We start from the raw sequence: 26,167 nt of genomic DNA, 5'->3' as shown, positions 1-26,167 counted from the left end.
TTTTTTTGTGATACGCGGGCCTCTCACTGTTGTGGCCTCTCCCGTTGCGGAGCACAGGCTCCGGACGCGCAGGCTCAGCGGCCATGGCTCACGGGCCCAGCCGCTCCGCGGCATGTGGGATCTTCCCGGACGAGGGCACGAACCCGTGTCCCCTGCATCAGCAGGCAGACTCTCAACCACTGCACCACCAGGGAAGCCCTCTGTGTCTTTTTTTAAAATTTTTTATTTTTTGGCTGCATTGGGTCTTCGTTGCTGCACGCGGGCTTTCTCTAGTTGCAGTGAGCAGGGGCTACTCGTCATTGCGGTGCGCGGGCTTCTCATTGCGGTGACTTCTCTTGTTGCAGAACATGGGCTGTAGGTGTGCGGGCTTCAGTAGTTGCAGCACGTGGGCTCAGTAGTTGCGGCATGTGGGCTTAGTTGCTACACAGCATGTGGGATCTTCCTGGACCAGGGATCGAACCCCTGTCCCCTGCATTGGCAGGCAGATTCTTAACCACTGCGTCCCCAGGGAAGTCCCTGGCTCTGTGTCTTGGTCTCTTGTGAGGTTTGCTCTCTTCATTCCCTGATGTCTTGAGATGATCCCTGTCCCACCTCTGCCTCCTGGGGGTGGCCTATCACTTGTGCTTCGACTCTAGAACACAAAATGGTTGTTCAGATTTTCTACGGAAGGGTTCAACTTGTGGTCAAACTTACCGGATGCTTATCGGATAGTTTCTTTGGGGTGGTTCCTTCAGTGTGGATGCTTGGTGAGGTTTGGATAAAATCACTGACTCTTGCATTTAAGTCAGGTCTTGATCAGGCTGATCATTCAGCCAGTGAATGGTAGGTGTCCACTGCACGATGGAGCTCTTGGTCTGAATGAGGGTCCAGAAAAAAAGACAGAAGAGCTGACTGACGAACAAAGGTTTTCTTTGTAGAATGACATCTACTGGGACGACTGGTCACAGCTCAGCATATTCCGAGCTTCCAAATACAGTGGGTCTGAGATGGCGATTCTGGCGAACCGGCTCACGGGGCCCATGGACCTGAAGATTTTCTACCGGGGGAAGACAACCGGTAAGGCAGCATCTCCTCCTTAATCTCTGTCGAGTTGATCTCTTGCAAGGGGCTGGGTGTGGGCAGTCTCTGATCAAGCAGGATCTGGCAGCCTGTCATGACAACATGTGCATTATTTAATTTCTTCCTATGACATCTTAATTTCTTTTCTAATGATACACAAACAGCTGGAAGACAGCATGTTTTTGCCTGCCTGGAACGCTGGTGCTCGGTGGGTAAATGACACCCTCCTCCTGCCTTTGGCCCCTGACTGATGGGTGGTGTGGCTTCTGTTGCAGCTGGAGAGGCCCAGTGTGCACTTAATCCCCGCTTGGCACCCTGACGGGGAGCGATGCTGTGCTGGGTGCATAGCTTCCGACAGGAGTCCCGTCTTCTCTGGTTGCTCAGATGACCAGTTGCTCATTGAGCCCTACTTCCCTCGCAATGTGAGATCTAGTTATATGATGACTTAATTCGCTTGTCCCCACTGTGAAACTCTAAACCCCATGAAGAAGGAGATTCTGTCTTTGTTTTTGCTCAGTAATCTTACCAATGACCAGCACTCAGTAGCTGCTCAATTCATACTTGTTGAAAGAAGAAGGGATGGGGGTGGGGAGTGTTGCTGGTGGGTGTAGAGAACGGGTGTATGAAAGACTGTGGGCTGAGGCTTCAAGGACTGCTGCAAGGCTCTGACTGGGTGGTCCTGGGGTCCAAGACTATTCAGTAGGATACCTTCTTCCTTACTGCATGGCCCTTGCCCCTTGTTTATCTCCCAACCATACTGTTGATTCTAGAGGAGGGGGATCTGGGTACTCCCCAGAAGAATAGTCCCTTTAAGAAGAGCCCTCTTTATCTCAGCAGGATTCAGTAGCATCCTGGGTCTGCTGACTCTCCTTTATTGACAGACTGCTAGGTTTCCTGTTTTGAACTAGAACGTTGATATTGTCTTGTGGTTTTTGGCTGGCCCTGTGCTAAGAGAAAATTGACAAGGGGAAATAATACGGTTATAGATATCATTGCTATCCTTTGGGGACTAATGAAGAGAGCATGAAAACACGCTTGGAAAACTGTAAAGTATCCTAGAAATGGAAGTCTGCATTATTGTTACGTCTTCACAGCTGACCCGTGAGGTAGGCAGGGCTGGTATTATGGTCCATGGTTTCTAGATTAGGGAACAAAATCTCAGATGTGAATTAGCTTTCCCAAAGCCCCCTCCCATGTTTAGGAGCTGGGCTTTTGTTCCCGTTCTGCCACAAGACGAAAAAGTCACATTCTTTCTTACAGGAGGTGCCTGTTTTGAAATAGGGCAGAGAGACAAAATACAAAAAAAGCACACACACACACACACACACACACACACACACTCTCTCTCAAAGACAAAAAAAAGAAAAAGATTAAAAAAAAAAAAAAAGAATGAAATAAGGAGAGAGAAAGGAATCATGCTTTCCAGCTCCAGGGGCTGAAATCTCAGGGCCTTTGACGGAGGACACCCAGCCCTACTGATCCGCCCCGCTGGCAAGCCGAGGGAATTCTCAGCACTTCTTCAAGTTACCTCCCCGTCCAGAAAAGCAGGTCTGCATTTTGACATGTGCTTGTCAGCATGTGTTGGCTGCGCACACAGCCTCAGCTCCTGCAACCCTGTGTTCCGATGGACCTGTAAACCCCGGTTCCCACCCCGAGTCTCGGCCGGTCACTTCATCCCAGCTGCCATGCGGTCACCGCTGTGACCCCAGAGCTACTCTGGCTAGTTTCAAGGAAGGTGACTCTTTGGGACATAAAGGGGGAATCATGGCCTGTCTCCTGCTTCCCGGGGACGTCCTGCCCGCAGACACAGGGCCAGTGAAGCCAGTTTGTCATGTCTCAGGCCGGTTTGGGTTAAATCAAAGCATTTGCGGTGGCACCTGGCTGCCAGCACTGCCTGTGTGCAGTGGGTGCCTCTTGGCCTTGAACTTGTTTGCTCAATCCTGTCTGCTTTGTCAGACACTGAGAGTATTACAAGTTCATGACAGGTAGTGGCGATCCCTGGTGCCAGTCGAGCTTTATCAACTTTGTTGTCTCCTCCTAACACACACAGGACTTTGTACTAGCCATGTGTAAAGTGATAACGGCATTTACTCTAAGGGGTTTTGCTGTGTCATAAGCACCACACTGACTGGCTCAGTGGGCTTGTATAACCTCAGTTAACCTTCCCCAAGTCCATGCGTATTATGATTCCCATTTTATAGATGAGAATGTGGAAGTCAGGTTCCGTACCTTTTCTCCATCACACATTTAGTAAGTGGTGAGAATTTGAACCGTGGCCTAGTTGACTTCAAAGCTTGAACTTCAATGAAACCATCAGGCTCTGTACCGTCTGTGATCTGTTGTTGGATTAGCAGTGCTGTGGGATACAACAGTGATCGAGAAATACTAGATTTTGATTGATTCTTGTTTAGGATAAGAATTTTGTTCACTTGCAAAGTGTCTGTTTGGGATATTTGGTTATAAACAGATGCATTTTTTTTGTCTTTATACCTGGCTGTTTTTTACACAGCGTTACTGGAATTAACTCTTCATAAAGAGTGTTTTTTCCTTAAAACAGCTTACTTTGCAAGGCTATTAATGTATGCAACTGATGCTGTAATGGGTTAAAATATTTTGGAGTTCTTTGAATTCTCCTTCAGAGCCGGCAGTAAGCACATGCTTTTCAGTATCTATAATGAAGGCAGATATTTATTATGTGGGGTGGATTTGATAATTGTCAAAAGTATGTAGATCGTTAAGCGAGATAATAGCAATTTTGGCTCCTAAACTGGTTCTGGGGGAGTTTTCCAAAGAGGAAATCTAACAATGTTTTGACTACGCCTAGTGAAGACACTGTGGGGCTAAGTGTTTGGTCTTCTAAAGGAACATCTTTGGAGATGAAGGCTGTCAGCTGTCCACTCTTCACATTGCCCACCTTGCCCACAAAAGGCTGTGGCATCCTGGGTGAGGGGTCTCTAGCTGTGTTGTAGTGGAACTCTGCTGAATCCTCCTTCTGTGCTCTCCCGGGTTCTCTGTAACTAGAACTCCCGTTTTCTGTACTGTGGCTTTGGACCTGCCCACACACTCCTGCCCTGCCTAACTCTTGGGGTCAGTGACTTGCCTGCCTAGGTTGGGGTTTGTCCCTGGCCCTGCCTCTCGGGCTGCAGATTCATTCAAGTCTGTTGAGACCAATCTCCTGAATTACCGCATCTCCCTTTGGGCACTGTACTCTCACCTCTTGCTTCTTTGGGTGGGAACATTTGCCCTGCACGGGAAAATGTCAGTTGTGTTATTTTACAGACACGACCCATGTGAAAATACTCCTGTCGTTGAGTATTTTTCAAATATTCTGTTATTCAATTTCTTGTAACGTCAAACAGTACAGCATCCTTTGAATACAAAGAACACGTTCCAGAACCCCAGATGGGGTTGTTTTCGTTCCTGGCAGCTCAACATTCCCTCCTGCAGCCCACGGCAGGTTTGAGATAAAGGGACAGTGTCTGCCCACGGAACAGATGAGCGGGAGCTGGCTTCCGGCATTTCTGCTCCAGGCAGCAGGTTATTCACTATGATAATCCAGCCTATAGGTTGATGGAGTCATTTGCAAACCCCTTTTGAATGTTTCATCATACAGGTCTCCCCCTGTGGATGTGTGTATTTTATCTACTTGGTAATGCCTTGTGCTCTTGTATCCTTAGTATGAAAGCAATACTGTTGCTGTACCACGGGGGTTTTTATCTTTATGTGTAATACCAGTTAAACACCGATGAGGTGCCAACACATCCAAGGCTTCTGAGTGTGTCATCACCCATCTGAGTACTGATTGTCATTAATGAACCCTGTTTCCCAACCAGAGGCCAGCAGAGGCGTGGCCTAGCTCAGATCTTGGCTGGCTGGAAACTGGTTACTTGGATTTCATTCTGGTGGGGTTCTCTGTCCACGAGATGGCACAGCTGCAGAATCTCTTATCAGTTGAGTTTTATCCAAGCATTTATGTATCTTTTTCCCGGTTTTGGTGATGAGTAGTCACAGGCAAAAGGAAAAAATACATTTCTTAATTTACGTGGCTTTCACGTTGCTTTATAGTCGCGTCGTATTTTCAGTTGTTAGGAAATGGTTATGGGTCCTCTGTCTCCTTCCCAGAAAGACGTGGAGGGTAGAAAACACCTTTTCCATCCCTGCCCATCCACAGAAGTCCTCCCCTGAGGGCACAGCGGAGGGTTGTGTGGACTCTAGCTGGCACTCTCTTTGCAAAGCTAAACCAGAGAAAAGATTGGAAATAGTGGGCTAGATCAACAGTGACTGGTCCTTATGTGGGTTCATTGCATGTGGATTTATTGCCTGATGGGTCTCTGGTTGGTTCCTCATTGAGCTCAGCAGCTGTGTCCTGGCACAAAGGAATTGAGAAGGGCAGGCCCAGATCTTTGTCCGAGCCCTGTCGTTTCTCAGGTGTATGTTCTAATTAAGGGCTTTTGGGTCACAAGGTATATTAAACTCGCTCAAGCTAACTCAAGTGAAAAGTGCCGTGGAAAGAATGAAGGGGGGATAGGAAGGAACCCAATATAGGAGGTGCAGGCGCGCCAATGGGGACTGGGGCTGGGCCTGGCAAAGCCGTCCTCCCTCCCCCTCCCTGTTCCCTCGTCCTGGTGTCATCCTTTCTTCTCTCCCTAAGTCGGCTTCGTCCTCCTAACGCTGCAGACTGATCCTACCTGCACGGCTCTGATTTGTACAGGTTTTGGCTTGCCCTGCAGCACCTGTGATGCCCTACAGCACCTGTGACACCCATGGGGCATGACTCTCCTCCCGGATCCAGCTCCCCACCTACCCTGTGGTGTCTCAGCGTCCTGATTTCAGATTCCCAGGAGGACCGGTGGGTGCCTGGCTTGGTTCCGGGGCCATCTGATCCAGCCGCGGCCCGTCTCACACTTACCACTTTTTTCTCTTCCTGAGCGTCGTGTTGCTGGGTCTGTAGAAGGAGGAAGTTGCCCTGGGTCTCAGGCCTGCGTTCGGTGCACCCTGGTGTTTACTAACCTGGCCACCACCATCTGTCTCCTTTCCAGGAACCACCTCCTGTGCGTCCAGGCCGTGCAGCCTGCTGTGTCTGCCCAAGGCCAACAACACTAGAAGCTGCAGGTGTCCAGACGGTGTGTCCGGCAGCACCCTCCCGTCCGGGGACCTGATGTGTGAGTGTCCTCACGGCTATCAGCTGAAGAACAACACGTGTGTCAAAGAAGGTGCGTCGCTTTCCTTTTTCCACCATCCCCCTTCCCTTCTGTCCCCGCTCCGGGTGTCCTCGATGCACTCATGTTTGGGGTTATTAAAAATGCCCAAGGTAGAAATTAAACGCCCCTAGATACAGACATCCTGGTTCGGGTTCCAAGGCCCTTGATCCCTCAGTCCTCATCCAGAACGGGCCCATGCTGTTCCTTTAAGAATAAGAGCTGCTTTTAGGATCAGCGTCAGGAGATGCAGGCTTTCCTGAGTGCCCCTTTCTTTTTTTCCCCACCTCTTCCGCATCTCATCCACGCCCCACATCTATCTTCTCCAGCTTCTCCTGCTTCCGTAAGTCGGATCACCCCGACTTGGGCAAGGGACTGGTCGGACTCCTTCAGAGTTCACCACATCTCATCCAGCAGCTTCCCGCCCCCCTGCCCCCTGCCCCCTGCCAGCCTGGAAACGTCTGAACTTTCCAACCAATATTGCGGAGGACTTCGAGCCTTTCCTCCCAAGCCCTGGCCAAGTGGCTGCAGCAGCCTCGTTCCACTCCCCCTTTCAACACGGATTCTAACATTTTCCCCCTGAAAACCTGCTAAATCTTTCTTTCCTGTCTAGTTTTTCCATTTACTCAAAGTGGCCTTCTGGGCTCTCTTAAGAAATACAAACGGAAAGAAAATGAACCTTTTCTTCTGAGACACAGGAGACTCTCTTTCAGGCTCTCGACATCAGCTTAAAGTTGTTTGGAAAGAAATGGAGTTAACACTGAATTCCAGCAGGAGAAGAGGGCCTCTCTGTATCCCTGTCAGAATGCCTTTGGTTATCCAAACAGGAGGCCAGTCATCACGTGTTCTCGACCCAGTCGACTAAACAGTGCCTTTTTTTCTGTGTGAGGAATTGTAACTGCTTGCTTTGAAGAAGTCATGGTTTGAAGAAGCAGAAAAAAAATCCTCAAGAATATGTAAAGCAAATCTCCGTAACCCTCCTCGTTAATAAATGGAATATATGTGAATATATATGACCATAGTATAGATACACTGAATATATGTTTGGATCTTGGTACACAGTCCCTTAAGGAGTTCCTTGAGAAATTAGTATTTTATAACATTGATACTAGACCCACTGTATCCACTAGACCCACCTGGCACCATCACTCTCCTTTTTCATCATTGTAACCCCCTCTGACGCTGCTAGCTGCCTCTTCTCCAATTTTAATTAAAAGAGGAGAGAAGGGGGCCTCCTTGGACGCTTGCTTCCCGGCGGGCACGTGTGTGTGGCATCCCCCTTCCCCTTTGCCGTCTAAGGCCTGTTATTTGAGTAAGACAAATGGACACTCAGAAGAGAAAGCCTTGTGGTCCAGCAGGAAGAATGATATTGGTTTCGTTTCCTCCTGTGTCTCCCCCGATGGCCAGAGAACACCTGTCTCCGCAACCAGTATCGGTGCAGCAATGGGAACTGTATCAACAGCATCTGGTGGTGTGATTTTGACAACGACTGCGGGGACATGAGCGACGAGAGAAACTGCCGTGAGTCCCCGCTTGGCCGAGTTTTCGGGATGATAGGCATTTCCCATTACTCGGAAGGCTGGTCGGCGCCTCCTGGGTGGGGCCTGCAGTCTGGGGCCCCCATGATCAGTGATGCCCATTTAAGCGGCTGGAGAAAACACATTTCCATATTAGATATTTATTATTAATTAAAGCAAACCCACTTAAGCAAGCTCGCTACCCATTGCAAGGGATTTACAAATACGCCGCGTGGTTGGGACTGAGCTGATTCGGGAGTCAGGCAGTCTGGGCTCTGACTGTGGCTCTTCCACTGTGAGTAGAGCTGGAGACCTGGGGCAGGTGACCAGGTGATAGTCCTTGATTTATAAATTTAATGTTTAGCCTTTTCGGAGATGGGAAACAGGCTTTTACCTTGTTACCTCCAATCAGTTGGTGCCGTCTACCTGCCAGGCTCAGGAGAGGTTGTTCTAATTGGTGATGCCAGCTTTGGCCTGGGTTGTGGGAACATTGGTATGTGTGCAAGTAGATGTCATCTTCGGACTATGTAATTTCTAAGGTCCAACTGCGAAAGTATGTGATTCTGTTTAGCAGGGTTTAAGGACAAACAAATAACTGCTTATAATGGATAATCTGTTTACCGCAAAGTTGGCCATCTTTCTTCAGTTAATTTTTAGTAGCTTCGACATCATCTCCTAAGGAGGGGTCAGTCAGTAATGTGTTCACCCGTTCACTCAACACGTGTTTATTGAGGACCATGTGTTCCAGGCTCTGTGATAGGCCTGGGGATAAACTGGTGATCAAAGTGGGCACAGAGTTTACAGTCTGATGCGGGGTCAGAGAAGTAACCAGCCAGGTACATTCGAGCCATGAGCGCTGTGATGGGGCAGCGCCGTGAGCTTCAGGAAGGGTGCTCCCATCAGACTTGGGGAGGTCCTTAGGAAGGGTGGGCAGAGGTGAACCAAGCAGAGGTAGAGGGAGGAAAGTTCCGGGCAAGGGAGCAGCATGGACGAAAGCCCTGAGGCCAGTGTGTGCTGCATGAACCGGAAAGCAGCGTGGGTTATTGAGAACTTGAGTGGGAGCCGTGGGGTAAGGGGAGGGTGGCCTGGTGCCTGGGGCCCAGAGTAGCAAGGACCTTTGGACTTTATCAGAAGAACAGTTTGGAATGACATTGAAATGACAGGATAAGATTTTGCCTTTGGAAAGATAAAGGCATGGGCAGAATGAATGAGGTGGGAGAAAGGCCAGAGCAGGGAAGCCAGAGACCAGTCTGAAGGCTTCTCTTCCAAATATTTTGCCTTTGGAAATCCAGAAGCTCGTTTCTCATTTTGTGCTATAAGGACAGATCAATGGGTGTGTCCCGTCTCTGTGTACCCACCTTGCCTCTGGGGAAGGTATTTTGCCAGCCATCTGTAGAGCACGTGCCTGTTCATATGCCCCTCCTCCCAGAAAGCAACTTCAGGAACAGTCAACTCGTTAACTCATCTGGGCCCTGCAATCCTATGTACTGCCTTTTCTGGCTCATAGGAGGTTATTACCAGACCTTAATCATTTTTCCTTGGTTTCGGTGGCTGCCTTTCACGCGGAGGGAGAGGAGCTTACCAACAGCAGATTTGGGAGAGCACCAGCCTCTCCGTGTGTTTTTCTTTCCTACAAAAGGGACACTGATCAAACCTCCTGTACCTACCAGGGTCTCAGGAAGGTGCGATATTTGTGAGGGGATAGCCAGCGCTCCTTACAGACATTAATTGATATTAACATCATTGGAGCAGATTCTGCAAAGGAGTTTGTTATGGAAGAGGGTGGGCGAGGAGACACTTCTTAGAATTAACACTTTGTAAGAAAACTGCCCGGACGTAATGAGGCGTAGCGGAAGCAGAGAGCTGTAAACTAGATGACCTCGTGCTCCAGTAGCTCGGGATTCCTCCTGGGGTTCCTGGGCTTTGGTTTCTACTAGATGGATGAGCTGGGGTCTCATATGGGTTCAGTGTTTTGCGAGGAAGACCTCCCTCCATCTCCTTCCCCACAGCCCCTGAGCTGTGGCCTCACAGGTTTCCATGCAGAGTTGAAGCTTCTCCTCGGAGTGAAGTATGCAGCTGGCTCTGCACTCCTTCTGGTTAGGTGCAAGTGTCAGCCGGGATTTACCCTCCCGAGCCCCTGAGACTCGCTTTCTGCTCTGCTTTCTTGCAATTCCCCGCGGCTCGGGTCCTGGACTAGTCAGATGTGGCAGAGGTGAGGGGGTGAGGGTTGCAGGGTGTAAAACGTGGAGCCTGGGAGCCAGGAGGGTGGTGCTTATCTGAGCCTTCCTGAGGGTCTCCCTTATCAAGGAGGGGGCAGGCACCCTGTTCCTGGGCAGGGCTGCAGGAGGGGACAGGCCGTGGCTGGGCAATGCTGTCTGGAAGTTAAACGAGGCATCCCGTCAGCTGCCAGGGAAGAGGAGAGGCGTGGCAACAAAAGGCAGACGTGGGAGGGATGCTGTCGGCACATCCCCCTTCCTCTTCAGCAGGCTCCTGCCCTGGGTGGCTGTCAGCCGCTGGGGGTTTTGACATGAATCCCCTGCAGTCTTGTCATTTCTGCATTCATCCCCTGCCTCCCACCATGAACTCAATTACGGAGAAGAAACGGAGCTGCAAATAAGAGTGGCCGGGCACGTCTGACTGCAGGGTTGCCACCCGCCTCTCACTTCCTGATACTCCCCACCCTCTTCCCAAGATTCTGTTCTATCACGTCATTCCTTGTGGATTGGCTGCTCTAGGAGCAGCCTTCTTTCCCAAATCCTTTTCTGGAAGGTTCTAGGGCTTATGCTTAAACCCAGATAATTTCTGTTTAGAAGGGGGAGAAAAATCGAATTGTGTTCACATTCCGAGGCAGAAGGGCGAGAGTAAGGATGGGAGGAGACGTGACATTTGTTTAGAGCCCATTATATTCACATCCTAAGGATGGGTGCTGGTCCCAAACGTGTTTTCTTATTGACCTTCATAATAATGCCAGGAGGGTAGGTATTGTCTCCATTTTACAGTAGTGGGACCGGAAGCCCAGCGGGGTTGGGTGAAGTAAATTGTGGCTGGTGGAATTAAGACCCCCGTCAGGTCTTTGTGTCTGTCATCACAAGTGCTTGCCCACGTGACCTTATCTTCCTTTTGCTGTGGAGAAAACTGAGGCTCAGGAAGGTTAAAATTAATTGCTAGAGGAAGAGGCAGAGCCAGGATTTGAAACCCTGTCTCACCTGACTGCAGGGCCTCTGTTCCTGCTGCAGAATTTTACCTACCCTCCCTCTGTCCTCTGTACGGTGAGGAGGCAGCTTCGTGTGTAGAATTGGGCCTCCTAATGGTAGTTTTCCAGAGGAAGGTATTTCTGCCATTTATTTAGGAAGACACCGTCACTTCTGAGGGGATCTTAGGAGGTTATATAGTGGAGCGGTCCCCAACCTTTTTGCACCAGGGACCGGTTTCGTGGAAGACAATTTTTCCATGGACGGGGGCGGGGGGCTGGTTTCGGGGTGATTCAAGCACATGGATTGATTATGGTCTCTGTGCAGTCAAACCTCTCTGCTAATGATAATCTGTATTTGCAGCCGCTCCCCAGCGCTAGCATCACTGCCTCAGCTGCACCTCCGGTCATCAGGCATTAGGTTCTCATAAGGAGCGAGCAGCCTAGATCCCTCTCGTGCCTAGTTCACAGTAGGGTTCACGCTCCTATGAGAATCTAATGCCACCGCTGATCTGACAGGAGGCGGAGCTCGGGCCGTAACGCGAGCGATGGGGAGCGGCTGTAAATACAGATGAAGCTTCGCTCGCTCACCCACTGCTCACCTCCTGCTGTGTGGCCTGGTTCCTAACAGGCCACGGACCGGTACCAGGGACCCCTGCTGTAACGCATCATGCTGTCTCCTAGCTCAGTGACGGTTTCTCACTCTTCCCAGCCCTGTTCGGATCTGGAATCCGTCCGTGGAAAGATAGGCCCTTATCTCCCTTGGTTGTAAATTTCAGGCTCTCACGCAGTTTATTTTTTCTGTAAGTATAGGTTTCGATTCTGTTGTTGAAATTCATATTACTATTAAAATCTGCTTCCTCCTCTTTTTTCAGTTGGCTTTCCAGTGGGATGTTTGTATTTGGGGGGAGTTGACTGGACCTAATGAGCATGTTGTCTCTCTTTCCCATCCTAGCTACTACCATCTGTGATCCGGACACCCAGTTCCGCTGCCAGGAGTCTGGGACCTGTATCCCACTGTCCTACAAATGTGACCTTGAGGATGACTGTGGCGACAATAGCGATGAAAGTCACTGTGGTAAGGGGACATGATGTCCAGGAATCCTCTTCCAGAGGGGGCGGCACCCTGGCTCATGGGATGGGTTGGAAATGGAGGATTTCTGAAAGCCATTGTGGGATTTATGACATCAGCTGCATGGCCACCTCCATTCACATGGTAGGATTGATTCATTCATAAAGTGATGGACCCTGCTTCCTTGCAGAGATGCTGTTGTACACATGAGTGTGAGAATTAGGAAGATTTCTAAATGAATTCAGGCAGTTATTAACAGCTATACAGCCTTAACCCATGCACGCCTCTGGGCAGCTATGACGTTAGCCTCCTGGAGACTCAGAGCTATACCTTTGTGAACTGTTTTTTCATTTTGTTTTGTTTTTTTTAACTGATCTAATTCAGTAAACCCTGTTAGAAGTCAGTGGATGGTACAAACGTTGTTTGAGCATCTGTTTTCTGCATGGACGTTTTTATTTAGGAAAATAGTGTGTTGGAATTGAAGGAGTGGTAGGAATTCTCTAGTTCAGTCCTTTTGATTTCCGGATGAAACACCTGAGGTCCATAGAGGTCAGGGGGCTTATTCAAGGTGACACAGTTAGTTTGTGTCAGAAAAGGGAACTGGGACTGTGTTTCCCACGCCATTCTTCTTGCATAATCCTCCCCTGTCAGTTTCACGAGCCCTGTCTTAGTTGATGGGCTCTGGGTACCAAACCCGTAGCTACTGACTGTCACGGGAGGGAACAGTACACAGAGTGCCCCAGCCTGGAGGGGAGTGCGTGTGGGGGCCGGATGCTGACCCTGCCGCTGCGAGGGTTCGGTGAGGCCCTGTGGGCTCCCTGCCTGTACACGGGGGCAGGTCCAGTCCCGCTGTGCGTGTGCTTCTGGACGGGGCCTGCATCATCACGAATGGGGGGTTTGACTCACTGGGACTCAAATAAGGAGAGTGGGGGAAATGATCCTAGCCTGGATCTCAGAGCACTTCTCTGGGGGGGAGTGGTTACATAATTTTCCTTCACCTTTGTAAAAATACGGAGTTCCAGGAAACAGTCCTTGGGGTTTGCACTGTTTTCCCTTCATTCCTCCCACGTCCCCCTCTGCACTCAGAGGGTTAACGTGTGCAGCCAGTTTTGCTCTCGTCGGGAGGAATCGCCACGTGGTTATCTGTTTCTGATGTGTCCTCTCACCCGCTCACTGGACACATGTTGGACCGTTAAACGGTGTCTGTCCCTCAGATTCTCTGTTCGTGGTCCATTCACGCTGGTGCACCTGAGTCCACCTCAAGGTCTCAGGTCATCCCTACCTCAGATCCAGGTCCTCTTCGTGAGTCTCCAGACTGTTTCCTCATGAATATCTGCTCCCCAGTTCACCATCAACCTCTCTCACTGAGGCAGCCACCCCGGGCCCCCGGGCTTGGCTACTCCTGTTTTCCTAGAATCTTTACAATTCCATGTGAAAATTCTGTTTTGTTAGTATCCCCAGGGCCTACAAAAGATGTTGTCAGTGTAGTTGCCCCTCCTGTCCTGGTCAGACTGCCCTGGTTCGTTTGTCTCCGGCCCCCACCCTTCTTGAGACAGCCCCAGTGGCCAGCATCCCAGGAGCTCTGCCCGCAGGAAGTCACCAGCTTTTCTGTTTGGGCAGCTCAGCACTGATCTCTCTTTCCCTGAGCTGAGCATCTCACATAGATCAGCACACTCGGCTTTCTCATTACTCCTGTTCTGAAACCACAGGCTCTGTCTCTGGAAGTCTGTTCCTTGAAAATTTGGCTTTCTGGGCAGCCAGAGCATTGCTTCCCAACCTTCTTCCCGACATAGGAGGCATAGAAAATGATACTTGTAAAGTGCACCAAGATAAATGGCCAAGGCCGCTGTTGCCTAGAGGCAACTGGTGGCCAGAGTGTGAGGTGTCAGGATCTCAGCACACCTGTGCCCCATTTGCAGCGCACTACAGTCATCCCTGGGTATCCACAGGGTATCAGTTCCAGGACCCACCATGGGTTCCGGAATCCACAGGTGCTCAAGTCCCATAGGCGGCCCTCCATATCCACGGATTCCGCATCCACGGATTCAACATAGTAAACATAGTACATACTGCACAGCTGGCCAAATCTGTGGATGCAAGACCTGAATACCCGGAGGGCCGGCTGTACTTGGGCACCATCCTCGAGGACTTTCCATCCCTGGTTAAAGTCTTCATGCGTGGGTCATCAGCGATCATAGGGATATTGGGTGCATCTCTAACCCTTAGGAGCTTTGACCTCAGAGACAGAATTCCGGGCAAGCTTTTGTGCTCAGATCCTTGTCTGTGGTCTCACCTGCAGAAATGCACCAGTGTCGGATTGACGAATACAGCTGCAGCTCTGGCATGTGCATCCGCTCCTCCTGGGTGTGTGACGGGGACAACGACTGCAGGGACTGGTCTGACGAAGCCAACTGTACCGGTCAGTATTCCCTGGACTCCCTGAGAAGCACTTCCCTGCTCACGTGCTGGGTAGCATTGCAGCCCTACGTGATTGCAGAATCTAGGCTGTAAGAAATGGACCTTAGAAACCAGCGAGATCAGTGCTTCTCAAAGAGCTGGTCTTTGATAAGCTTGTGCCGAAAATTTAACCAACTCTGCTTCCTCCGTTGAGAAGGTCTTGCCATGAAAAAGTGTTCAACTGAACAGTCTCCTGAGTGATCGAGTGGATTTACATTTTGGCTCAAGCTTATTTCCTTAGGACCAGTAACAGAGTTTACAGACTGACCCCTGGTCTGGGGACCATACATTGAGTAACAGTGAACTAGCGCATGTTTTGGAATGCAGCATCAAGGGGTTCCCTAAACACTGAAAGCTTAAATTGTGCTTGCACCTGTGTTGGGTAAGATTTTATCGAAAGTAAATTTGGGAACAACATTAGAATATGAGAGGAAGGCTGGATGGTGTAAGGTAGAAGTAGTGTTGTAATTCTTCCGTTGGGTGTTAAGTTGACTCATGTTCACGCCACTGTTTTTTGTGAGTGAATGAATGAACGAGGGCCGTATGCATCATGGTGGACTCGGGGACAGCAAGGAGTTGGGGAAGTTGGAGGCAGGAAAACAAAGCCCACTTCTGATGAGTAAATTTTCTCTGCAACCTCCTCTAGAAATTGTCATTCTGTTCTACCCTAAATCCCTCCAGCGATGGAGGTAAAGATGTCTCCTTTAACCCTTTTGTGGCGAGGGGAGATCTGGTCATTCAGGCTTCATTTTGCCATCCACTGTGAATGGATCTTCAGTCTCGCGAATTAAATCCCTTAAGTCCCGTGTCTTAATCTCTCTTTCCCCCACGGTACCCCAGCAGTTCTTACACACCGCCCAGCATCCGGGAGCTCAAAGCATGCCTCCTAATTTGCAAAAGCAAATAAAAAGTAGATCTGATATCATGTCCCACACTTACGTATCAGTGTTGTGCTTTGCTTTAGATTTGGTTTGTGAAGGGCAGAAATGATATTTTACTCCTTTATATTCTCCCAGTGCCCAGTTCAGAGAACCTCTGTTGATTGGGTAATTCTACACAACTGTAACTCTCCATTCATTTTACTTTAGAGGTGACCTTACGTGACTTTAAGGAGTAAACGGAGCTCGTCAAAGGCCAGGTACATCACACAGGCTGATCTGTGATGTTACCAGATTCCACCCCCTCGTAAATTCGCCCCTCCCCCCATATCTTTTCTGGCGCAGTCTCGGTGTCTGCGCCTCTGCTTCTGGAAGGACTGCAGGCGATTGCTTCTCTCCGTGTACAAGCCTGGCCTGCAGAAGGAGGGATAACCAAGGTCCGCAAAGGAACTGCCATCAGCCCAGGAAGCATATGAGTGCTGTTCGGAAGCTTTGAGTTGGGCAGATAGTTGGTTAATAAATTAGAGGGGTGGGGCTCCCCTGGTGGCGCAGTGGTTGAGAGTCCGCCTGTTGATGCAGGGGACGCGGGTTCGTGCCCCGGTCCGGGAAGATTCCACATGCCGCGGAGCGGCTGGGCCCGTGAGCCATGGCCGCTGAGCCTGCGCGTCCGGAGCCTGTGCTCCACAACGGGAGGGGCCACAACAGTGAGAGGCCCGCACACCACAAATAAATAAATAAATTAGAGGGGCGCACCTGGGCATTTCCGTTTGTAAATTGCGGTATTGAAGGAGACTGAACATCTTGTTAGCACAAGCACGTTAGTCAAACGTGTGTTTTAGGTGCATGTGTCGATCCTCCACAAAGAATGAACAGCTTCAGTTCTGTGGGTGGGCTCGTCGCAGACTCCTCGTTTTATCTCTGGTTTTCTCTGGCAGGGCTCCCTGGGGACGTGTAGAGTGCTTGCACCACAATTGCGGCCTTGTTCCAATGGCTGCGCTTCCAAACCTTTTAAAGATGATTCTCCTTGTCTGTCATCTCAGAATAGTCGGGGGTCAGGTGTGAGCCCATTTTGATGTGTGGCGGGTTACTTCATTTCCTGGCCTAGTAAATTAAGTCACCTGCAGAGCCAAAAAAAATGGGTCGACTGACGTCCTGTGGGCCTCAGCTCTCATGCATGGTCTGTGCCGGGCATCTTCTTGGCTCTTCCCCTCCCCCTGTTTTGCTTTCTATGGAATTGAGTTTCCTTTATCCCTCCCCCTCCATCCCCCTGCATTGATTTTGAACGTAAATGTTTCATTTCTGTTCTTTTAGCTGTTGCCCTAGACATCTTATGTGTATTCCTAATATCCTTCCCCTCCCCTCGACCTGCTTTGATTCCAGTCTCTGACCACAGTTTCAATACTGACATACTTCGTATATATTTAGTATTTTAAAACACGAAATACTTCGTATTTTAGTTTTACGCTTTAAAAATCCTAAAATTAGTCATCGTTATTATTTTTTAGTAACCAAACTTATTTATAGGTACTTACCTGTCTACCGCTTCTGCTTCTTGCACCTAATGCTTCCTTTCTGTGCACACCCTTCAGTGTTTCTTGTAGCAGGAGTCTGTGAGGAGTAAACTTCAAGTTTTTGTTTATAGAAACGTGTCTTTATTTTGACCTCAAACTGAATTCAGATGGATCTGGGTTTCTGGATTTGTAGTAATTTTCCCTAAGTATTTTGATGGAATTAGTCTCTTTTTTTCTGGCCTGTTTTGTATTGATTTAAATTCTCCTCTCAGATTATCTGTTCAAACAACAGTCTGACATTCTTTTCTCTCCAGTTGTCTCTACATTTTTTGCATTTTGTTTGTTTGTTATTCAGTTTCACCTACCTAGGTGTGGGAGTATTTTTATTTATCCTATTTGTTTTCCTTCTAAAATCTGAGGATTTACGTTTTTCATCAATTCTGGGAAATCACAGCCACTATCTTTTCAGCTGTATCTGTTTGCTACTTTGTCTACTCTTGTCTTCAGCAGCAACTATCAGCCATTTGCTGGACTGTCTCATTCTGGTGTTCATGCCTCTGGTTTTCATATTTGCTGTCTCCTTATGACTCTGTGCTAGACTCTGAGTTACTTCCTCAGATTTCTCTTCCAGTTCAACAATTCTCTTTTCAGCTGGATCTGATCTACTGTTTCACACACCCACTGAGCTATTTTTATTTCCATGGCTATGTTTTTTTATATCTAGAGTTTCAATTTGGTTCTCTTTTATGTATATAATTTTTGGTGTACTGTATGTGTGCTTTAAATTTATTTATTTATTTATGGCTGCATTGGGTCTTCTTTGCTGCGCCGGGCTTTCTCTAGTTGCGGCGAGTGGGGGCTACTCTTTGTTGTGGTGCGCAGGCTTCTCATAGCAGTGGCTTCTCTCTGTTGTGGAGCATGGGTTCTAGGCGTGTGGGCTTCAGTAGTTATGGCACACGGGCCCAGTAGTTGTGGCTGGTGGGTTCTAGAGCGCAGGCTCAGTAGTGGCGTAAGGGCTTAGTTGCTCCGCGGCACGTGGGATCTTCCCGGACCAGGGATCGAACCCACGTCCCCTGCATTGGCAGGTGGATTCTTAACCACTGCGCCGCCAGGGAAGTCCCTCTATTTGATTCTTCTTCAAATTCTGCCTTTTATTTTCCAGTGCGCTTTTCTTCATGCTTTATGTTATTTTTTTACATTATTAATCTTTCAAGTTGTGTTGATGTTAGCATTTCTTTTTCCTCATTCATTTCCTAGTAGTCCCGTGCTTTATAATAAGGCAGTGCTTCTGTTGTCACAGTAATTAATTCATCTCTTCTGCCCCACTTTTATTTGGCTCATGCTTTTGATCAGGTGTCACAACAGGTCTTGCTGAGTCAGGAGAGATCTGCCCAAGTCAGAGAATAGGTAGGAGGATAATGGCCTCTATTAGAAACCCTGGTATTCTAACTTCATGATCATTTGCCCCATTAGCCTTTCTGTTCTTAGAGTCACAATGAGTCCTGCTCTGCAAAGGATTCTTCATCTTCCCCAAATTCTTTACTCTGTATTAAAGTCCATCTCTTTCATCCTTGTAATTAAAAAATATTATCGATTGAGCATGTATCATTCATCAGACACTCAATGACAGAGAGCTAGTAAGTTACTCAGAAGACAGAAAAATTCAGAAAAAGAGAGTATGTTAAGCATTCCAGCCCTACCTGGCCACTTGAATGAAATGGTGCAAATTAATTAGTCTTTCTTGACTCAGCATCTGTGATGGAATCTGGAGATCTCAAACATGCCCCCCAGAATTGTCATTTGGGAACTTCATTAACGCTCTGCAGTTGTTTTCAACTGGAATTGAAATGCATAGGCTGAATAATAACAAGTACATCAGTATGGCCATGAGTTTAGGCGACAGTATCTTTTATGAAAGCGAGCAAGGCTTTGGTGAGGAACTTTTTGAAGGGCTGTCAGATTTGTAAAACCAATAAATCAGAAGTATTCCAGGCAATGGCTGTTACTGGGGCAAAGCTCATGTAACATGCATGATACACTTATTCCTCTTATCAGAGATAAGTATATTTTAAAAAGATTTTTAACGGATTCTGATTGCCAAAGGCTGTAAAATATTGAAACTTCCCGTAGACTTATTTGCATGCTACCGGATATAGCCTTGGTCTTTGAGGAGATAAGTCAACAGATGATGGACAACCGTTTGTTGTAAAGTGGTTTGAAAAATCAGGTGCTTTGTATTTCAGACTACTGCCAAAAAATGGCCTCAAAGGCAGTAGAAATTCTAGAGGGCATTGGAAGCCCATTTTCCCAACCCTTGAGTCACTATTACCAACCATCTCGATTGAATAAATAACTATGGTGTGCACTCAACAACCCACTTTTGTTTGTTTTGCCTCCTTCTGTTGCTAGAACGTCCTGTCCGCACAGTTAAACCAAGAGAGCCCGTCTGTCTTGGTTATATTATTTTATGCCAGTTGTAAACAAGGCCAGCCCTGGCTTTCAGCAACAAACAGACACAAACTGCTCCCTGTGTCAGAGGAAGAAAGGGAAATCTGATGCAGAAGGCGCTCAGTAGTGTTGGTTGGGGTTGAGGCAGATACTATGCATCTGAAATAGTCTTTGACCGAGGTTTTGGGACGTTTTCTAAACGACTTCCAGGTGGCCTCAGCCCATGTATGCAGATGAACCTGTTAATTTATAACAGTGGCTCTGTTTCACTTGCCTTTTTTTGTTTCTTTTAATGCCTGTAGAGAACGCCCCGTATTATTGGCTGGTAGATGTCTCTCTCAACTGTCCAGAAAGTTAGATTTTGGATACATCTTTTATTCTCTTCAGACCTGAGGTTTTCCACATTTGAAATTGGGTGGTTTATTTAGAATTATAAAATATCATGGCCTTTCAGAACTTACAGGCGTCCTTAGATATGAAAATAGATGATGAAATTGAGGCCTCCACACAGTGGGGACCAGCTTTAGAACCCAGTCCCCTGAGCACACACTGCCTGTCCTTAATCCTGCAGAATCTGGATGCGTGAGAAGATAAAGTAGCCAGGTAGAGTGGAGAAAGCCCAGGCTTTGGATTTGGGCAGCCCTGGTGCCATTACTTCATTATCTTTGTGAATGTGAGCGAGCTTCTTAGCGTCCTAAGCCTGTTTCTCATCTGTAAAAGGCGGAATACTTCTTACCTCATAAGTTGTTGTGAAAGTGACTGGTTTTTTTAACATGTATATCTGTGCTTGTAACACTGATAAACTCAGAGCCTCAAGCTGTTGGCCATTCAGGAGGCTGCGTTCCACCTTAAGGGCGGCCCCAGGTCATACCTGTGATCTAGTACAAGCCTTCTCTCCACTTGGCCCCTGATGGTGATGGGAGCACGGAGGTGAGGGACGTCTTGACCATTTCTCTTCTCTTTCTCTGGCAGCCATCTATCACACCTGTGAGGCCTCCAACTTCCAGTGTCACAACGGGCACTGCATCCCCCAGCGGTGGGCGTGTGACGGTGACATGGATTGCCAAGACGGTTCTGATGAAGATCCAGTCAGCTGTGGTAAGTGCAGATGCTTTGGCCCCACCCAGAGCATTTCCCATGTCTGCTGTTCCGGAAAATAGACCACAGACAGGCCAGGAAATTGAATGGTGTCCCGCTGGGCCCGGGTGCCCACTCTGACCACTAGTGAGCCCACAGTTTCTGGTGGCACTGCCGTGCAATGTGTAGGCCTGGGTTATGTAGTCTCAATCCTTGGGCAAGCAGGTTGCCTCACTGCTTGTCCATAACAACTTTGAAGAAAAGAAATAGAAACCCACTAACCCACCCGGAGCACTAAATGTAGTCACTTTACCAGTGTTCTGCCGGAAGTTAGCCAACAGTTACTATGCAAATGGTATATTTTATGGCTAAGAGGGCTCTGTTATGGCCTCTTGGGAAAATGGCTTACCACTCGTTAAGGCAGAACTTGTTCAATATGATCTATTCAAAAAAGGATTCTGAGATAATCATTCGAAATTAACCACAAAATAGCTGTCGTACAAACACAATACGTAAAATGCTTTTTCACACCAAACTTTTAAAAAAAATTTGTTTTATATTGGAGCATAGCTGATTTACAATGTTGTGTTAGTTTCAGGTGTGCAGCAAAGTGATTCAGTTACACATACACATGTATCTATTCTTTTTCAGATTCTTTTCCCATAGAGATTATTACAGTGTATTGAATAGAGTTCCCTGTGCTCTACAGTAGGTCCTTGTTGATTATCTATTTTATATATAGTAGTGCGTACATGTTAATCCCAACCTCCTAATTTATCCCTCCCCCCAACCTTTCCCCTTTCACACCAAATAGTTTTAAAGCTCTCTCTCCTTATCCTCTTGCCGTGTGTCTGTGGGAAAGACTCCCTGTTTTGTCCTTATAGTCTCAATACTCTGCTCACACAATACTTCTGACACTTCTTGGCCACCAAATGTGTGTTTTCCATATCAAGCAATTCCCCGACACCAGCATGTCCTACAATTTAACTCAGTCCTGACACTGTCTTCCTCAAGACAGTGTCACATCACACAGCCCCCACTTCAGAGGCTAGTCACAAGTCCTATGTTGTCACATGTTCTTCTGATCAACCAGCTATAAATCTGGGTTCCTACAACCTCTTCTTTGGGTTTGATAATTTGCTAGAATGGCTCAGGGCACTCAGCGAAACATTTTTCAGTTTATTATAAAAGGTTATGATAAAGGAGAGAGGTGAACAGCCAGATGGAAGAGAGCCCAGAGCCCAGGGCAAGGTACAGGGAAGGCCATGGGCCTTCCACGCCCTCTCCAAGCCCCACCACCCTCCAAGCACCTCCACGTGTTGAACAGCCTGGAAGCGGTCTGAACCGCCTACTTTTAGGCATGGTCCATCATGAGCTCAGTCTCCAGATCTCTCCTCTTCCTGGAGTGGGGATGGGCTGGAAAGCTCCAGGCCTCTAATCGTTGCATGGCTTTTCTGATGACCAGCCCCCCCAGTCACCTCAGTAGAACAAAAGACATTCCCGTCACTCAGGAAATTATAAGCGTTTTAGAAGCTTGATGCCAGTAACCGGGGCCAGAGACCAATATACATCTTTTCTGTTATTTCATACCATACGTCCCTAATTTTCATGGGGTTGTACCGTTGTCTGCGTGCTGTTCTATATTCTGCTCCTTTCATGGCACAATATTAAACAAAGATGTTTCCATACGTCTGTATTTCTGTGGTTAGCATTTTCATGGCAGATATCTTTTCTCTTTGTATTTTTGCTATAACGTAGTTTTACTTAGTCGCTCCCTGGTTGAGTAATTTCAGTTTCATACTGTCATGCATAGTAAAACTGTTTGTGTCCTTGGAAATGAAGGCTTCATTTTCCTTTGAGGTACTCCCTGGGGTATGTCCCTCAACATGGAAGTGCTGGGTCAAAGGTTCTGTTCGATTTCCATGGTTCTCATTAAGCGTTTCCAGAGTTTATTTCCGAGTGACTATACTGAAAGGCTCTCCATCAGTTATATATCGTATGTTTCCCCAAGCCTCCCTTGATTTAATCTTTTGAGTTGTTTTCACTAATTTAGTGAGTGGGCATTTGTCTTGTACAGTTTAAAATTTATACTTTTGAAAAACCTTTTTATGCTGAGTGACATTAACTATTTCCCCAACTCATGGTACTCCTTTACTGTTTCTGTTTGATGTCCTTTGAACAGTCTCCTAAGAATGATGACTTTTTACAGGATTAAAACACATTTTCTTGTCTTATCCCTGATCCTCCTGGGACCATTCCACCAAGAGTGGAATGGGTTTGCAACTGGCCTGCTGGCAGTGATTTTTAAGCCACATGTCTGGCGGTAGCTCTCTGTTCAGGAGAAGGGGTGACCTAGTGCTAAGAGTTCTATGCTAAGTGCGAAACCTAAGATTCTTAACATTTCTAGGACAAACTTTCTCCAAAAGGGCTTCGGTTTACAATTCCCGAAGAATTAAGACAGTGAGTGATTTAAGAGTGTCCTACTTTTTTCCATCCACTTGAAGCTTTTCTTTTAATTTTCATTAAAAAAAAAAATTTTTTTTCAGTACGTAAGAAAAATCTGCTCCGTTCCCTCCCTTTGTTGTGTATCCTTTCAGAATATTTTTGTGCATATATGCAAATTTAAATATACTACATGTTCTTGTCCTGTTTTACACATGTAGTATGCCACGTACCTTGGTTTTCCACATAACTGTATATCTAGGACTTGTTTTTACATAGTGCTTCTTCAGTCTCTTTGTAACAGGCTAGTGTTCCTGTGTACAGTAATTACACAGTCCCCTATTGACGGATATGTAGGTGGTTTTCAATCTATTACAGACAGTGCTGCAATGAATAACCTTGTGCCTCCGTTATTCTTGACTCGTGTAGGTAGATTACTTTTCTTAAGTGCTATTGCTGGGTCACCGTATGTATACGTCTGTAATACTGATAGCTCTCCGTAGGGTGGACAAATTTATACCCGTCACCTCCCCAGCCCCCCGGCCAAACAATGATGTGAGTGCCTGCCTGTATCCTTATTCTGCTTCTTCTTGAATCACATTCCAGAGAAGAAGTGCAACGGATTCCGCTGCCCGAATGGCACCTGCATCCCGTCCAGCAAACACTGCGATGGTCTGCACGACTGCTCGGATGGCTCAGACGAACAGCACTGTGGTGAGTCCTCACCCTGCCTGGGGGGCGCCTTGTGGCTGTGAGTGAAGGGCACACATTGGACTAAATGCTTTCATTTCCTCAGTACCTGCCTGCAATTAGCTTGTAAATGCGGTGACCCCAAGTTCTCCACCAGGACTCAGAGGGATGGAGTTGGGGAGGTGCGGTTTGGGGGAAGGAGAGCAGGGGAGGGAGCCGTGGTGGGTGACTGTGGAATTAGGTCATGGTCCATGATCATCTTTGTTCAACTGCAGTATGTCCTGTGAATGGACCAATGGTTTGGAATTGGACACTTATTTCTCCTACTTCATTGGTTTTCCTAGTTGCTGACTATCACTTAAATAACAGTTTTAGGCCCAGTGACCCTTTTTATGCCCAGTTTTCTTGGACCCGGAAAGGTTGTCTGGAGTCAGTGGTGCCCATCCTGGGGAAGAGCAGGCTGGAGACCCAGGGATGAGCCAGCGTGGCAGTTCAGGTCTGAAGGCCGCCTTCTCACCGTGTCTTCACATGGCCTCCTCTGTGCCTGCATCTCTGTTGCCTCTTATATGGACACCACTTCTATTGATCCTTTTGATCAATTTATCAATTGGTTTATCTCCCTTTACCTGGATTACTTCTGTAAAGTCCTATCTCCAAATACAGTCACACTGGGGATTAGGGCTTCAACATAATATAAGTTGGGGGCGGGGGAATTCCCTTGCGGTCCAGTGGTTAGGACTCCGTGCTTTCATAGCAACAGTTTGCCAAGCCCCCATATTGGAAAGTCAGCAATTGATCGATAAGTGGTTAAGATCATGGGCGTTGATGTCAGGCAGCTCTGGGATTCAGGTTCAGCTCCACCCTCATCCACTGTGTGCTCTTGGTGAAATACTTAACACTGCCACCCCCGTGCTTCATTTGGAAAACAGGAGAGTGAAACCTCTCATCATATTGTCCTGGGAGTTTGACGATGTACTAGAGCTCAGGGTTTGCTCAAAGCAAGCGCTCGGTGACTGTGCCTGTTACTCCCATCTCCCGAATGCGCGTCTGGCCAGGGTGCATCCTCCCAGGGCCCACGAGGCCTCCAGCCCCGGGGGCTCACGGCCTCTTTCCCTTGCTGGACCCTTCCAGAGCCCCTCTGTACTCGCTTCATGGACTTCGTGTGTAAGAACCGCCAGCAGTGCCTGTTCCAGTCCATGGTGTGTGACGGCATCATCCAGTGCCGCGATGGCTCGGACGAGGATGCGGCGTTTGCGGGATGCTGTGAGTGGGGCGGGGGGAGGGGGGTCACTCGCGGGCACTGGAGAGACTAAGGGGTGCTGGGCTGCCTGGGGATGCGCCCCCGTCTAGTTTACCAGGTCTCGATTGAGGGTCCAGTCTTGCCTTTTCCGAGAAGGCTCACCTTTGTTGCTTCGGAAACTTGCTTGTTAGTTGTACAGATAAACGGGAGGACAGAGGATGACCGAGACCTTGGCCCACGTGTCAACTTCACCCACAGGATTTCTTGCGCCCCCATCACTGAGTGGCCCCCGTTGCCTTGCTGCAGTGTCTTCACCGCACTCACTTCCACTTTGCACGCCGTACACTTATTTTGTGGGCCGCCTCCCCCAGCTGGAGTGTGTGTGCACGAGAGCAGGTCTTTGTCTCGTTCACTGCTACAGCCCTGTTCCCCAACACTGCCCTGCACGAATTACATTGGGCTGGCCAAAAAGTTCGTTCGGGTTTTCCCGCGATGTCACGGACGAACCCAAATGAACTTTTGGGTCAACTCAATAGTAGATACTTGCGTCAGTCTGCTTGGGATGCCAAAACAGAGGACCACAGACTGGGGACCTTCAACAACAGAAAGGTGATCTCTCAGTTCTGGAGGCTGTACATCCAGGGTTAAGATGGCGGCAGGATTGGCTTCCTCTGAGGCCCCTCTCCTTGGCTTGTGGATGGCCGTCCTCTCCCTGTGTCTGCACGTGGTCTTCCTGCTGCGCCTGTGTCCTCATTTACTCTTCTGATAAGGACACCAGTCCTGTTAGATTGGGGCTCTACCCTCATGACCTCGCTTTAACTTAATGACCCCTTTCAAGACCTTATCTCCAACTACAGTTGCTTTCTGAGCTGCTGGGCCCAGGCCTTCCGCTGACTCGCTTTTGAGGGATCCTTCAGCCGTGCAGTCTCTTGGTGGAGGACATTCGTTCTTTCCTCTCGTTTCCAAACAGCAAGTGTTATACTGAGCTCTTTGGTGTAGAAGCAATCTGGACTTTTCGGGTGTTTGTTCCTAGCTCCAGGCCCCGAGTTCCACAAGGTGTGTGATGAGTTCAGTTTCCAGTGTCAGAATGGAGTGTGCATCAGTTTGATTTGGAAATGCGACGGGATGGATGACTGCGGTGATGACTCTGACGAAGCCAGCTGCGGTAAGGAGACCTGGGCTCTGCCTCCTCACTTCCCTGATCTCCGGGTTGAAGGCTTCTGAAGTTAAGGAGGGGGCGCTCGGCCCACTCCGGCACCGGCTTTGCCATCTCCTTCCTCAGCCACAGTTCCTGCCAGTTCTTGAATCCGTGTGTAAGGAATTGAGTCTTAAAGTGAGAACCTACCCCCTAGCAGGGGTCAGGGAGTATTTATTCTGTTTTCTTTTCT

The 26,167-nt window shown here is 48.2% G+C and overlaps 1 protein-coding gene across 1 annotated transcript in view; it reads left to right on the top strand.

Moving 5' to 3' along the window:
• Positions 1–26,167, top strand: part of SORL1 (sortilin related receptor 1) — a 160,010-nt gene that overhangs the window by 93,237 nt on the left and 40,606 nt on the right. Inside the window, exons 21-29 of the mRNA XM_060017766.1 lie at positions 918–1,056; positions 6,099–6,272; positions 7,665–7,778; positions 11,920–12,042; positions 14,336–14,455; positions 20,303–20,428; positions 23,456–23,563; positions 24,671–24,802; positions 25,813–25,944. Of these exons, the coding sequence (XP_059873749.1) occupies positions 918–1,056; positions 6,099–6,272; positions 7,665–7,778; positions 11,920–12,042; positions 14,336–14,455; positions 20,303–20,428; positions 23,456–23,563; positions 24,671–24,802; positions 25,813–25,944 (1,168 nt within the window). The remainder of the gene's footprint in view (positions 1–917; positions 1,057–6,098; positions 6,273–7,664; positions 7,779–11,919; positions 12,043–14,335; positions 14,456–20,302; positions 20,429–23,455; positions 23,564–24,670; positions 24,803–25,812; positions 25,945–26,167) is intronic.

Source organism: Delphinus delphis, chromosome 8 (genome assembly GCF_949987515.2).
Source record: "Delphinus delphis chromosome 8, mDelDel1.2, whole genome shotgun sequence".
NCBI classification, from domain to species: domain Eukaryota; kingdom Metazoa; phylum Chordata; class Mammalia; order Artiodactyla; family Delphinidae; genus Delphinus; species Delphinus delphis.
Note: the sequence above shows the minus strand (reverse complement) of the source record. Positions and strands in the feature narration are given on the sequence as shown.